This window comes from Sinohyriopsis cumingii, chromosome 1, assembly GCF_028554795.1.
Source record: "Sinohyriopsis cumingii isolate HCF-2022 chromosome 1, ASM2855479v2, whole genome shotgun sequence".
Classification (NCBI taxonomy): domain Eukaryota; kingdom Metazoa; phylum Mollusca; class Bivalvia; order Unionida; family Unionidae; genus Sinohyriopsis; species Sinohyriopsis cumingii.
Window position 1 is genome coordinate 159258119 of NC_142961.1, and position 16670 is coordinate 159274788.

The 16670-nt window shown below is 34.5% G+C and overlaps 1 protein-coding gene across 1 annotated transcript in view; it reads right to left on the bottom strand.

Moving 5' to 3' along the window:
* The window catches only part of LOC149808231 (coiled-coil domain-containing protein 78-like), a 111885-nt gene that overhangs the window by 16526 nt on the left and 78689 nt on the right, over positions 1–16670 (bottom strand). The window contains exons 14-17 of the mRNA XM_089975237.1: positions 13578–13666; positions 11719–11797; positions 3423–3548; positions 1318–1514 (exon numbers count right to left, since the gene is read on the bottom strand). Of these exons, the coding sequence (XP_089831363.1) occupies positions 1318–1514; positions 3423–3548; positions 11719–11797; positions 13578–13666 (491 nt within the window). The remainder of the gene's footprint in view (positions 1–1317; positions 1515–3422; positions 3549–11718; positions 11798–13577; positions 13667–16670) is intronic.

Consider the following 16670-nt stretch of genomic DNA (forward strand, 5'->3'; position numbering starts at 1 on the left):
GTACATTTTGTGCTTTTTCAGCAAGCTGTTATCTTGAACCAGGATTTAAACCTTATTCCGTTACAGGAATTGATTCATTTTCAAGCTAAAAAAGGTGGAAATAGTCATCATCGGATAAAGAAGAAGGAATATCAAAGCTAAGATATGACTTTGTTTTTATTAGCTCACGCACATTTTGTAAAAGTGATTTAATATCTGTTCTTGAAAAGTTTTGAAACTCTTGTTGCAGTGATAGATTGCAGGGATTCATTAGTGAAGTAGGAGATTTCCAAATGGAATTTGCAACATCTATTATTTGACTTTATAAAAATACTACACTATGCAAAATACTGGGTTATGGCACATATTGGGACATTAACAAGATTATTTTGATGCCCAAATGATATTTTACATACAACAGAATGTCTGTGAGATCTTGATGTCGATGGAATTTGAAGTTGAATTGATTGTGGGCCTTTTATGGCATCATTTGAAGTGTTTTAGACCATTCACCAAAATTGTCATCTCTGACATAAGGTCTCATAAAGTCTCATTTGTCAGGTGCTTTTCATACAATTACAAGTATCAACTTTGGCAGTCATACTGAGTCCATAATGATACACAGAGCCTGGGAATTCCATATAATCAGTTCTTGCAGGGATGGAGCCAGAAACTTATTTTATGAACAGTATCTAAAAAGAAACAACTCTGCTTATTATGTATTATCATAATTCTTGTTTTATATCATAAATTCTTGTGTCATCCATTATGCCATGTTCCATCCCAAAATTATTTATTTCACAATTGTTTTGGTCTGAATATACTGTATGCTTGATATGTTTCATGGTTAGTGCCACCCCACCCCCATATTTGTTTCCACTAGAAAAAATAAATAGATGGACATTCTTTTAGTATTATTATTAATGCTGTTATTATTATTATTATTAGTAGTAGTAGTATTTTTAATAGTAGTAGTAGTCACAGTAGTGGTACTTATGTTCAAACAGGATGTCCTTTGAATAAAAGATTTTCATCCGTAAATGTTATTATACTTATTATTTCTTGTTGTTATTATCAGTAAGTGTATAAAGTATATTGTATGTTAGTGGGGCAACATTTTTGTTTGGAACCAAGTTTTGGAATACATGCGTTTAGGAAGTGTCAAGTTTAGGAGTAACAATAGCAAACTTGTAACCAACACCAGATGAAACGGCACTATGTAAACTATGGTCTATGACAAACAGAGCTTAGAATGGTAGAACCATGCCTGTCCAAGAGGTATTCAGTTTTTGGATGTTCCAATGTACATGGTAGGACACATAAAGATGACCTTATTACCTGTAGGCTACAAGCAGTTCCTCATATTTATGTGCAATTTCCCGCTTAGCATCGCGGTACTGCTGAGCAGCATGACTCAATTGCTCCTCACGCTCTTTGTGTGACAAGGTCATGTCCTTCAGCATCTGGTCCACATACTGCCTCAGCCGTTTTTCACGCTTTGCATCAGGAACTCCACTGCCTTTGTCTACATATTCCTGTCAAAAAACAATATTTATTATATATCCTCATTGTGTGCATGTTCCTGTCACAAACATAATGTTTACTATATATCATCATTGTGTGCATGTTCCTGTCACACACAAATAACATTTATTATCTACTCCTGTTGCTGCTACAAACCGTATTTCTGTTCATTACCGAACATGAGCTTTAATAATAAAAAAGGTTACAAGTACAAATATTTTCCTTACTATTACATCTTAAAGACAATTAAAGTTTTTTACCAAACTGACATTTACATCACATAAAACACATTAAATCTTTTAAATCCTTGTATCTAAGTCATGAAAATCAATGATTTTGCAACAAACTCTTACATCAAAAATATGGTACATATTGTTATCAATACAATCCCCCACATTATTAAAATTCCTTATTAACTCTTCATATGATCTGATCATCTAAACAGTCAATGATGTGAATCAATTAGCATGGTGCACATTTCGGTCATTACAAAGACATGTATCTAAATCTAGGAACATGTTATCTTGGATTAATTAATAACAGCACACATTACTGTCATTATGGGGCCTTGTATGTTAATCGAGGAAAGTCAATGTTTGGAACAAAATGGAAATGAATTTACTGATGTCAAGTTTTCCATTTTTGAGAGTGTTAAAGGGAGAGAACCACTGCTTTCATCTCTTGTCTTACTAAAAGTGTGCTTTATAAAACAGGAAATGCATAAATTAAAAAAGACAGCAATGATATTCAAGATACCAACTAACCACAACTGCAATAAATGTAATAATACTGCTGTTGATTATCTGTCATATTTCTTTTTTCACTTCATTCAAATAAAACTTATACATATACAACCACTGGTTATGATGTCATCACATCAATGGCACCTATTATGTCTGCCTTGATAACAACAATGTCATAGTAAGTTGTTGTTGTTGTTCTAGGGTTTAACGCCATTTTTCAGCACAAGATAGGCTATACATGGCGGTCAGTGTAACTGATGGAGGAAGAACCCTGGAAAACCCACAGAAGAACCACTGACCCACGAGAAGCTACTGGCAGGCTTTCCCATGTAACCACACTAGCCGAGCCTTGGACTCGAACCCACGCAGACAGAGGTGAGATGGCAGTTATCCGGAATGGTCAGAATTTAGACCACTCGGCCACTTGGGGCCCCGTCATAGTAAGCAAGGTGTGACAAATTGAGTCAGCAGAAAGAACTGATCTTGAACTTGTTTGCAAAAGGGATTCTGACCAAAAAAATTCAGTGGCAGCCTGAAAATAATTGATTTTCAAATCTATTTAATTCTGGAAAACCTAAAGTGATCCAAATCCATGTGACGAAGGATGGGAAGCTTGTATAATTTATCTGGAAAAACATACACAAAGCTCACACAACTGCAAAGGTGTGTGTATGCACATGTGTGTGTGTGTGTGTGCATGCATGTGTGCATGTGTGTGTGTCAGCAAGCTTTTACATGTAAACATAGTCAAACCTGCCTTAATGATCAACTGCATGTAAGGGTCACTTGTGTATTACAACCAGGTTGCAAAGGTCCAATAGATGCATAAATCAATAAAAATGTACCTGTCTATAAAGACCATATACCCATTAAGACAATTTTTACAAGGTAGTCTTCATGGGTCATTATATACAAGATTGACTGTATTACTGAGAACTTAAATTATTAATGTCTAAAAACTTGAAACTCAATATCTTATAGATGAATAAACGTAACCCATATGCAATTAGTTACAGGCTATAACCTAATAATGTCACATTATCTTTCAAATGAATGACAGCAAACCAATGCAGCCCAAGATGTGACAAAATATTTACAGGGTATTCTAAGTACAAACCGGTATGCTAGTCAGGAAGTTAACTAATTGAAAAATGTGATGGCACTATAACAACTTACAGAAATATCCTCAACATATTTGACCAGTCTGGATCGAAAGTCCTCTCCAATGTCCTTGACCTTGTGTTGGAGTCTGTTGAACTGCATTTCTAGCTGTTCCTTATCACCACGAACCATTATTAATGCCTGAAAAATAATATATTGACATTTTAGGGCTGTGCTCACTCAACTCCTCGAGATGAATGCATTCACAAACAGATAAATTTATTTACACGCAAGAAATTTGAAAGTTTATGTTTATTAAATTAAAGAAATTTGTTAAATATTGCAGACGTTTCTGAAAATATAATAAAATATTGCAGATGTTTCTGAAAATATAATAAAATATTGCAGACGTTTCTGAAAATATAATAAAATATTGCAGATGTTTCTGAAAATATAATAAAATATTGCAGACGTTTCTGAAAATATAATAAAATATTGCAGATGTTTCTGAAAATATAATAAAATATTGCAGATGTTTCTGAAAATATAATAAATTCTTAATTATTCAAAGACTGAAGCAATATGACTCTGAGCATGAAGTCCAGTTGAGGACTTTCAGCATGAAATCAGTTTGAGGGATTTGTGTGCTCAGTTTGAGGGGTTTGTGTGCTCAGTTTGAGGGGTTTGTGTGTTCAGATTGAGGTCTCTGAGTGTGCATACAGGATGAGGAATCTGAGTGTTCACTCAGGTTGAACAAGTTTGAGCATGCACCCAGGTTTAAAAGTTTGTGAAGTTTGCTGTCATATAATAATTTAATCATAATTTTCTAAATTCTCTTGAATTTTAAAAATGAGTTTATATGGATTTCAAAAGGCACACAAGTGTACACAGTTCAGAACCATTTAGTTATTTTTTCATCCTTTCTACTACATGTTTTGCTGAAAAAAATTCCAATATTTCAGAAAGATCATAAGTAGTGTAAAATTTTATTTTTAAGAAACTGTTTAATGAATCTGGTAAAAATGAGAAATGCCCTGTTTACCTGCTGTCAGACATGAGTCTCAGGTTTAATATGAACCCATATTTTTCATATTCAACCAAAAACATAACAGCTACATTACATTAAAATGATAAGCTTTACAAGCTTTTCCACATTTAACTAAAATCATTTCTGAATGTGATATAACTTGTAAAGTTGAGCAGTTACATGTGATACAGTTCATATTATATGATTCAAATGCAGTATAATTGTAGCCTCACTGTAAAGCAGTCATATGTAATACAGCTAACATCATCTCAGTCCATTAGTGTAACTGTAGTCTAACTGTTAAGCAGTCACATGTGATAAAGGTAATGTCATCTCAGTCAAATAAGTACAACTGTGACCCCACTGTTAAACAGTCACATGTGATACAGCTCATATCATCTCAAATACAGTCTAATTGTGACCTCACTGTTAAGCAGTCGCATGTGATACAGGTCATGTCATCTCAGTCAAACGCAGTGTACTGTGCACTGTTAAGCAGTCACATATGATACAGCTCATATTTTCTCATTCAAATGTGATGTAACTGTTATCACACCAATGAGCAGTCACATGTGATATAGCTCATGTTATCTCAGTCAGTTGTGACATATCTGCTATCTTCTCAGCTGTGTAAGAAAACTGTAAACTGATATTTACCCAGTGTAAGTGAAAACATAATAACATTGATCAATTTAAAAAGGAAATTGTTCAATCTATCAGGTTTACTCAATGTGATACAACTCAATGCTTTCAGTGAAAATATTTAGAGTCAGAATAAGACTATGTTGTACTTCTCAAATCGTTGGACATGCCTCTTGAATATACAAAGTATTAATTACTGGGTTTGTTAGAGACCTGGTATGAAATCACACCCATTCTGTTGGAAACTTACCAGGCACAGTACCTGCACTGAGCCCAAGAATGTTGTCTCATGATTTTCTATACCAACTTAATAACAAGCCATGCAGTAAATTAAGACAAACAATAAGCAAACAATCTCTTTCATAACTAATTCCATATTATTTTCAGGTAGAATACTGGTTGAGAAACACTAACTTCATGACAAAATTAATACTACTAATGTATCTCAGTAATTGTAGGGAAAACAAAAAACAGACTACCTAAGTATATGGACATACATATAACTTGCTGAATGTATAAAGAATAAACAGTTCTGTTTATGGGCAGTTTATAAAGCTAACTGTCAAAGAGGCAGTAAAAATGTATGGTGGTCAGTACTATGTATAAAGAATAAACAGTTCTGCTTATGGGCAGTTTATACAGCTAACTGTCAAAGAGGCAATGAAAATGTATGGTGGTCAGTACTATGTATAAATAATAAACAGTTCTGTTTATGGGCAGTTTATACAGCTAACTGTCAAAGAGGCAATGAAAATGTATGGTAGTCAGTACTATGTATAAAGAATAAACAGTTCTGCTTATGGGAAGTTTATACAGCTAACTGTCAAAGAGGCAATGAAAATGTATGGTGGTCAGTACTATGTATAAAGAATGAACAGTTCTGCTTATGGGCAGTTTATAAAGCTAATTGTCAAAGAGGCAGTGAAAATGTATGGTGGTCAGTACTATGTATAAAAAATAAACAGTTCTGCTTATGGGCAGTTTATACAGCTAACTGTCAAAGAGGCAATGAAAATGTATGGTGGTCAGTACTATGTATAAAGAATAAACAGTTCTGTTTATGGGCAGTTTATACAGCTAACTGTCAAAGAGGCAATGAAAATGTATGGTGGTCAGCACTATGTATAAAGAATAAACAGTTCTGCTTATGGGCAGTTTATACAGCTAACTGTCAAAGAGGCAATGAAAATGTATGGTGGTCAGTACTATGTATAAAGAATAAACAGTTCTGTTTATGGGCAGTTTATAAAGCTAACTGTCAAAGAGGCAATGAAAATGTATGGTGGTCAGTACTATGTATAAATAATAAACAGTTCTGCTTATGGGCAGTTTATACAGCTAACTGTCAAAGAGGCAATGAAAATGTATGGTGGTCAGTACTATGTATAAAGAATAAACAGTTCTGCTTATGGGCAGTTTATACAACTAACTGTCAAAGAGGCAATGACAAAGTATGGTGGTCACTACTATGTATAAAGAATAAACAGTTCTGCTTATGGGCAGTTTATAAAGCTAACTGTCAAAGAGGCAATAACAAAGTATGGTGGTCAGTTTTAAGTATAAATAATAAACAGTTCTGCTTATGGGAAGTTTATACAGCTAACTGTCAAAAGAGGCAATGACAAAGCATGGTGGTCAGTACTATGTATAAAGAATAAACAGTTCTGCTTATGGGCAGTTTATACAGCTAACTGTCAAAGAGGCAATGAAAATGTATGGTGGTCAGTACTATGTATAAAGAATAAACAGTTCTGTTTATGGGCAGTTTATAAAGCTAACTGTCAAAGAGGCAATGAAAATGTATGGTGGTCAGTACTATGTATAAATAATAAACAGTTCTGCTTATGGGCAGTTTATACAGCTAACTGTCAAAGAGGCAATGAAAATGTATGGTGGTCAGTACTATGTATAAAGAATAAACAGTTCTGCTTATGGGCAGTTTATACAACTAACTGTCAAAGAGGCAATGACAAAGTATGGTGGTCACTACTATGTATAAAGAATAAACAGTTCTGCTTATGGGCAGTTTATAAAGCTAACTGTCAAAGAGGCAATAACAAAGTATGGTGGTCAGTTTTAAGTATAAATAATAAACAGTTCTGCTTATGGGCAGTTTATACAGCTAACTGTCAAAAGAGGCAATGACAAAGCATGGTGGTCAGTACTATGTATAAAGAATAAACAGTTCTGCTTATGGGCAGTTTATACAGCTAACTGTCAAAGAGGCAATGACAATGCATGGTGGTCAGTACTATGTATAAAGAATAAACAGTTCTGCTTATGGGCAGTTTACACAGCTAACTGTCAAAGAGGCAATGACAACACATGGTGGTCAGTTTTAAGTATAAAGAATAAACAGTTCTGCTTATGGGCAGTTTATACAGCTAACTGTCAAAGAGGCAATAACAAAGTATGGTGGTCAGTTTTAAGTATAAATAATAAACAGTTCTGCTTATGGGCAGTTTATACAGCTAACTGTCAAAAGAGGCAATGACAAAGCATGGTGGTCAGTACTATGTATAAAGAATAAACAGTTCTGCTTATGGGCAGTTTATACAGCTAACTGTCAAAGAGGCAATGACAATGCATGGTGGTCAGTACTATGTATAAAGAATAAACAGTTCTGCTTATGGGCAGTTTACACAGCTAACTGTCAAAGAGGCAATGACAACACATGGTGGTCAGTTTTAAGTATAAAGAATAAACAGTTCTGCTTATGGGCAGTTTATACAGCTAACTGTCAAAAGAGGCAATGATAAAGTATGGTGGTCAGTTTTAAGTATAAAGAATAAACAGTTCTGCTTATGGGCAGTTTATACAGCTAACTGTCAAAAGAGGCAATGACAAGGTATGGTGGTCAGTACTATGCATAACGAATAAACAGTTCTGCTTATGGGCAGATTATACAGCTAACTGTCAAAGAGGCAATGACACAGTATGGCAGTCAGTATTATATATAAAGAATAAACAGTTCTGCTTATGGGCAGTTTATACAGCTGTCAAAGAGGCAATGACAAGGTATGGCAGTCAGTTCTAAACAACCATCATTTTACATGTAACTTTATTAGCAAAAATAGGATACGTCTTATTAAGTCCTTTGATTACTGCTGTAGGGAAGCCAATGAAACTAACTGCCATAGACATTGGATGTCAGGCATGATTTTCATTTAAGCTAAACATGACACCAAAACAACTGTTCTGGTGAAAACCCAATGTCAATTAGACTTAGGATAAGTAGTGATAACAAGATTTTCAAGATGGCTGCCATCTTGGCAATACTGACTGTCAGATTGACATAATTTTTATTTAAGACCATATAGACTTCATAAGAAGTCTTCTGGTGAAAACCCAATGCCAACAAGTCCATCCATCCAACAGAAGCAGTGATACCAAGATATTGAAGCTTGCCACTGTGATGGCCACGATGGAAGTCAGATTAGCACCATTCTCATTTAGGAGTCACTAGACATTCTAATAAATCTTCCGGTTAAACCATATTTTGATAGGGTTTTTCCATTTTGAAGAATGAAGCTGTAACAAGATTTACATAATGGCTACAATTGGTGAAAACACTAGGTTGATATGGCCATCCATTCAAGAGGTGCAGCAACAGTATGATTTTAAGGCTGGCTGCTGTGATGGTCATATCTGCTAGGATCTACTAGACATCACAAGGAGTCTTCTGGTGAAAACTCTATGTACATCTGACCATCCATTCAGGAGGGGTAGTGATGGCCATATTTGATGTCCATGTGGCAATTTTTCCACTTAGAACCAACTAGACATCATAAAGCACCAGTCAATATGACAATATAGATAGGAGTTGCAATAACAGGATTTTCAAGATGGCTATTGTTGTTGTTGTGGGGTTTAATGCCATTTTTCAGCACACAATAGGCTATGCATGGCGGCCAGTATTAATGGTGGAGGAAGAACCAGGGAAAACCCTGGGAAGAACCACCAACCCACGAGAACTACTGGCAAGCTTTCTCACATACCCACATTGGCCAAATCCTAGACTCTAACTCAAGCAGACAGAGGTGAGATAGCAGTGATCAAGATGGCCATTGAGGTGGCAGAATCTGATGTAGGAGTGGCACCTTTTCACAAAGGACAACACAGATATCATAAAAAGTTTTCTGGTTGAAATGTCCTGTCAGTGTGACTTGCCATTCAGGGGGCATAGTGATAAGATTTTCAAGATGGCTGCTGTAGTGGTCCTACTGGACATCACATGGCCACCATTTTCATTTAGGGTCAACTAGACAACATATGAAGTCTTTAGGTGAAAACTCCATATATATTGATACAAATTTCCATTTAAATGTTCAAGCCATAACAAGATTTTCAAACACAATTTTGATGTCACTTTCTGTTCAATAGTAGAAGTGATAAGATTTCAAGATAGCTGCCATGGTGGCCATACCAGATGTCAGATTGATATCATTTTCATTAGGACCAACTACACATCATCACAAGGCTTGTAATAAAATTTTAAAAAATTCCCCACTCTGTCAGCCATAATGGATGTATGAACTGACTGCTCCAGTGGCCTATGTGGTTAGAGCATCTGCTTCAGATGCAGGAGGTCGCCGGCTCAAAGTCCAGCTGAGTCATACCAAAAACTTATAAAAATTGTACTAGCAGCTGCCTTGCTTAGTGCTCAGCATTAAGAGGTTTGTGTTAGGACTGGCTGGCCTGGTGTCAGGATAATTTGACTGGATGGGACAAGATGCTACTTGTCTGAAGCATGATGCCCTAGCACAAGAAACCACTGAAAACAGCCACATTGCAAATATTGTAGCAATATGACTGGAAAATTGTATAAGCTATGTTAAAAATCCAATATCACACACACACACACACACACACATACACATGTCTGAGCAGCACTACCTTCACTTAGGACCAACTAGACATTGAAATGAATGTTTTTATGTAAAGTTTCGTAGCAATCATCCAAGTAGTTTAGGAGGAATAGTAATAAAGAATGTTTGGTAACAGATGGATGAACAATGGATGTCAGACATGATCTTCTGTCATCTATTGTTGCTCAAGAACACTTGAAAATGTTCAATAAAAAAAATGACTGGCATTCATTATCATCATTATACACAGAGTATTAAGGCTCTAAGCATGTTATGAAATTAATTCAAAGATATTGACAGTAACACTGTGTGAAACTACATATGATGGAATGTGGAATATGTAACAAACTTCAGCTGGGTAACTGTAAATAACTACCAGCAGCTGAGATCAAACTTCAGACTGCAGAGATAAAAAGTAACTGGTTTATTCTATGAGTTATTTTCATCCCAGGTAATTACTGTTAATGTAGCAGTTTAAAAAGGACAGGTGTGCATTTGTTCTTCTTTGAAAATGCCAAGTTCAAGTGGTCCCTACAAACCTTTCTGGTAGAGAGTTCTTCCATATTTATCTCTCCCTGGCCACTAAGTTATCACTACAAACATGCACCATTAAGATACTGATTAAAGGTATTGATTACATTAGTTCCTGACCCCCAGAAAAAATGAACAAAAATGTACTGTATTACATTTATTACATTTATTACATTTAGTAAGCTGTAATTCTGCAGAAAGATTTGAATACACAATCTCAAACCCTAGAGTTCCATCAGAAAACAGAAGTAAGCTAACAACGATACCAATCCTGATATTTATGTTTACTAAATTTCTTTGTTTGCATTTGAAACATTTATTATGTAGGAAATTTTATCAACATCTCAACTATCCTGTTAACTTAAATAAGTGGGAAATATATTTAAAAGAAGCTTCACTTTTTAACCTAAGGAACTCTCAAAATCACCCATTTGAAACACAAAATGGCTCATTTTTACCTCATGATATACAACCACAAACTAAAAATAATATGATCATAGGCATTATGATCACTTTCGACCTCTTCTTGAAACTAAAAAACAAACATCCGATATCCCAAAAAGATTATTTTCCAAATCTACTTTGAAAAATCAGCTTATTTATTTTTTACAATTTTATCATACAAGTAATTTTGGGAATAAACTTACAGCATTTTGTATTATCATAAGTAAATAATTAATGGTCTTTTAGGATTACTAATTTTATGAGATTTGAGTATAAAAAAAATGAAACAAAGAATCAGTTATTGGAGTCACCAGTGTTTTCATCATCTGAAGTTCTTTTTTTTCCTCGACTTGTTAACACTTTGCATTGAAGAAATTAGCATCAATTACATCATTTACACAATGTGCTAAAATACATGGCAATATCGGTAAATATAGTGGCGGAACATCACTTGATGAGAACATTCTCATGTCCATTAAAATGGTAATTAAAAGACCTATATATTAACTAAAATGCTTCAAAGTTATGGAAATTTACATTTCATGCAAAATGATGGATAAAACGACTTTATGCTTGGTCCAAAACTATTTAAAATGTTATATTATTTGCAATTGGTTTTGTATTTGGCCACTGATTCAACCCCACCACTCCCAACCCTTTCTAAGTGACCCCAAGGGAGCAGACCAAGAATAGCCATTCGACAAATGGTTATTATCCAGGTACCTTTTCTATCATGTGCAATTCCACCCAGCAAGTAGAAGACAGAGTTTGGGTCATACAGACAGACAGGGGTTACCCCAATATCCAGATGACAAAGCGTAGAGATAGAGAGAACACATGATCAGATAAAATAACTTACAGCATTTAATTCAGCTATTTTGTGTTGCCTTTCCCTGGCTAAATTCCTTACTTCAGTCAGTTCCTTCTGCATGGTTTCTCTATAATAATAATAATAATAATAATTTAATAATAAAAATAATAATTTAATAATGACTGTTTCTTCAATCAGGTTATTCATATGTATAATAATTTACACAGAGATTATATGTTCAACATGGGTGCATTAATTTCTCATTTAAATCACATGTAACATTTACTTAAAACACCTCTTACAATTAAGAAGCATGTTGACATTCTGACCTGAACATAAAGCAGTAATTGTTATTTATAATAACAATTAACAAGCAGGAATTTTAAATTATTTTGTAGTGATATGGTACACATCTCAGCAATAATTCACTTTGCAGTGATATGGGACACATCTCAGCAATAATTCACTTTGCAGTGATATGGGACACATCTCAGCAATAATTCACTTTGCAGTGATATGGGACACATCTCAGTAATAATTCACTTTGCAGTGAAATGGGACACATCTCAGCAATAATTCACTCTGCAGTGATATGGGACACATCTCAGCAATAATTCACTTTGCAGTGATATGGGACACATCTCAGTAATAATTCAATCTCCTGTCAATAACCATTGTCTTGTGGCTGTTCCATTAAAACATACACAGGATCAAGGGAAGGCACTTTTAAAGTGGGGTACTCACCCATAGATGCAATTTAAAATTTTCTTAACATTTTAATATGAACTATGTGAAATCAAAGTACCCTGGAATATATTTTTCTAAAACTGCCTTCCGTGGGTACCATGTATGTTTAAATGGAACAGCCTTTAATTGATATGTGAGAATTACTTTGTAATACAGGTTATCTGCAACAGAGCTAGTTAAAATCTGAAGTATTCACAGTTAACTTCAAGCTAAGATTTTCCCTTCAGAACAATGGTCCATCATTATAAAGCACCTCAGTACAGTGCAGTCTTTCATATAACATGGGTATAGTCACAGATCCCATTTTGCAGACAATGCACTTCAGTACAGTGCAGTCCTTCATATAACTTGGGTATGGTCACAGATCCCATTTTGCAGACAATGCACTTCAGTACAGTGCAGTCCTTCATATAACTTGGGTATGGTCACAGATCCCATTTTGCAGACAATGCACTTCAGTACAGTGCAGTCCTTCATATAACTTGGGTATGGTCACAGATCCCATTTTGCAGACAATGCACTTCAGTACAGTGCAGTCCTTCATATAACTTGGGTATGGTCACAGATTCCATTTTGCAGACAATGCACTTCAGTACAGTGCAGTCCTTCATATAACTTGGGTATGGTCACAGATCTATTTTGCCGACAATGCACTTCAGTACAGTGCAGTCCTTCATATAACTTGGATATAGTCACAGATCCCATTTTGCAGACAATGCACTTCAGTACAGTGTAGTCCTTGGCAGCTGATGACAGAGTAATGGCAGCTGATGACAGAGCATTGTTTCCTATATTTTTCAATGAAATGGTCCTTACATGTAAACAGACAAAAAGGTGAGTGAAGAGAGTTCACAACAACCTATAATTTTAACTGGATTTATTTTTTGGGCAGTTAAACTGCTTGTACCATTAACAACACTAAGAAAATATTATTTTTTTCAAACAGTTAAATATTCAGTACATGGAATGGGGGATTGAGTCAGGAGATGGACACATGATGGACCGGTGCCCCATACAGAGAGTTATGCATAGTATATCTTGTATCACTTACTAGCTAAGTATTAAACCTCAGCATTACCAACAACATGAATTCTTAGAAAGACTGCAACCTTTAAGCTTTAATATGAACAATACAAGCTGATTCTGTGAATTTCACTCACACTTTTGTCTCCAACCTATTTCTGTCATCGCCATGTTCCTTTCGTATTCTATCCATCTCTCCCTCAAATCTCTTGCGGTTGGCAAACAACTGCAAAACAGGGTTCAGAATTACATTTTGCCCATTTCAGTGCTACAAAAATGAAATTACCTGCAGCACCAAGTAGGATCACTTTTTCAAACCTAAATCAAATGACAAATTTAAAATAGGAACTTAAAACATCAACCTATACCCTTGAAAATGTACACATGATTAAAAACAGCCTTTGTTTTTATTATCATGGGAACATTTTTCAGATAGGTCATGAGTAAAAACTCCCTTAAATCAGGGAGTTTTCTTGATTCTCATGTCTGTTAAAACATATTACAGTTAGCATGTCTATAGAAAAATCTAAAACTTACAGCTAATTAAAATTCCTTACAGCAAGAAATCGTATCATACTGAGAAGTATTAGCAGCAGCAATACAATTACCTTGTCGTGTCCTTGTAAACTGGACACGAGATAGTTAGGAAGTTTTACAGATGGAAACATAAGTCCTTATATATATATATACAATAACTCCCAAATCAGGTTTCCATTGAGACAAACTACCATGTATCTCTATCCAGTTTAGTAATTCTGCCATATTAATGAGAAATACACTCTGGTGTCCATTCCTCCATTTCAAAAAATTATATACGTTCTCACTTAAATTAAAAACTTTATGTAGATAGGGTGTGACAGTAAGAATTAACTTGAGAGGCCCACTTAGGGTTGAGAATAATAAATGATTTGCACACCCTAGAATAAAACCATGCTGTTTTAGAAATAAATTATTTGGCAATTTGATTTAATTGGCAAAGTGTAGCCCTCAAATCCTTCTGTGATCAGTGACTTGTGGCATAAAGTCCAATATTATCAAACACTACCATGGACAGAAACCTTCACTTGAGGTTGCATAAGAACAGGAATTAGTACATGTTTTGTTTTCGTATTTTTTTAAATAATCACTTTTACTGTTTGATATGCTTAAAATCATGAGGCTAGTAAAGCAGACAACAAGATTTAGAAGAAGGAAAATCCACATTTTGGAAAAAGATATGACTTTCTTTTCAAAATGAAATTTTGTCTTTACGACATCAGAAGTAATTTCTTTGTAATTTTTTTTCAACCAGTTGCCTATGACAATATTGATACCTATATCTCAGTAACTTTCACTAAAATATGCTTCTTTCCTGCACCTTGCAGGTGGCACATGTACTTGCAAAAACAACTTCAATAAAAATGTGAAAAGAGCTTGCTGAACTTTGAAGTACCTAGAAACTTTATTTTAGTTTAAACCTCCGACATTCCCCATGAGAGCCCCCTGGTAAGCACTGCTAATCGATACATTTTTTCCACTGAATGCCTAGTATCTAATTGACTTTGTGTAAAGGACAGTGTCTTATTTATGGCAAGAGACACAACAAGGGTATTATCTTATTGTATCTAATGACCATATTATTGCTCTAATTCCCATTATAAGCCACTTCACAGTGCCACAATACCTCACCAAGTATCATTCCATTTAGCACTTTTACAGTCCTTTCAAGTTACAGGCTGAAAAGTGATATTTTTACAACTGACTTACTATTATTGTTTGCCTTTTCATGCAAGGAGTTATACTGCAAATAAGCACATTTAGTACCTATCATATTTCATATCAAGAAGATTTCAGTAAGACAATGTATGATGATATATAAGACAATGTATGAAGATATATAAGACAATGTGTGAAGATATATAAGACAATGTATGAAGATATGTAAGACAATGTATGAAGATATATAAGACAATGTATGAAGATATGTAAGACAATGTATGAAGATATATAAGACAATGTATGAAGATATGTAAGACAATGTATGAAGATATATGAGATTTAATACTGATCAAGAACTTACTAATTTATCTGAGTTAAATTCAGCATAAGCAATGTGTGTGTGTGTGTGTGTGTGTATATATATATATATATATATATATATATATATATATATATATATATATATATGTATTCCAAGACAAACACAAATAGTGCCAAGCAAAAGCAAGGTAACAAAAAAGTTCAACACCCTATGAAAACTCTGAGGAAGACAAATCTTTCCAACCAAAAGTAAATATCAGTCATGAAATAAAAGATAAAAGGAAATGATGTTGCAAACCCCACTACCACCAATAGTCATACATAAAAAAAAAGATAAATACAAAAATGGGTCAAATCCTTTAAATATAAGGTTACATTATTACACATATCATGGATAAAAAGTTCTTAAATTTTAAAGAATTTAACTTAAACAGTTCAAATGAAAAAAATAATTCTTATGTAAAAAAATTGTAATATTTTTCAAAATAAGGAATCATTATTTATTACTGTGTATCTTGTTCGGACAACAAACAGCATTATAACTGTAATTATTAAATGCATGACCCCTCATAACCTCCTATCAAATTCATATCAGTACTGAGCCACAGTAACTCAGTAGGTACAGCTTTAGATTCATAATCCAAGGTCACAGGCTTGATACCAGCCCATGCCCAGCCTGGGTCAGCTACTTTGGTATATCTTTGGGAAAGGCACTTTGCTCCCATTTCTTTGTTTTAATAAAGTCGACAGGGAGTTAAAAGAGCCATTATTCGGTATATCTTTTGGAAAGGCACTTTGCTCCCATTTCTTTGTTTTAATAAAGTCGACAGGGAGTTAAAAGAGCCATTATTCGGTATATCTTTTGGAAAGGCACTTTGCTCCCATTTCTTTGTTATAATACAGTTGACATGGAGTTAAAAGAGCCATTATTCGGTATATCTTTGGGAAAGGCACTTTGCTCCCATTTCTTTGTTATAATATAGTCGACATGGAGATAAAAGTGCCATTAAGATACAGTATTAAAAAATAAAAAAGTCCTATCAGAACATTTTCCATTTATTAGATCTTGACAGGTTCTTTTTGGGTGTTAAGCACATTGGACCCAATAAATCTGTTGCCAGGTTAATGCATCACTGTATATAATAATAATAATAATAATAATAATAATGAGGACTTTGTATAGCGCCTAATCTTTAGAAACTCTAAGCGCT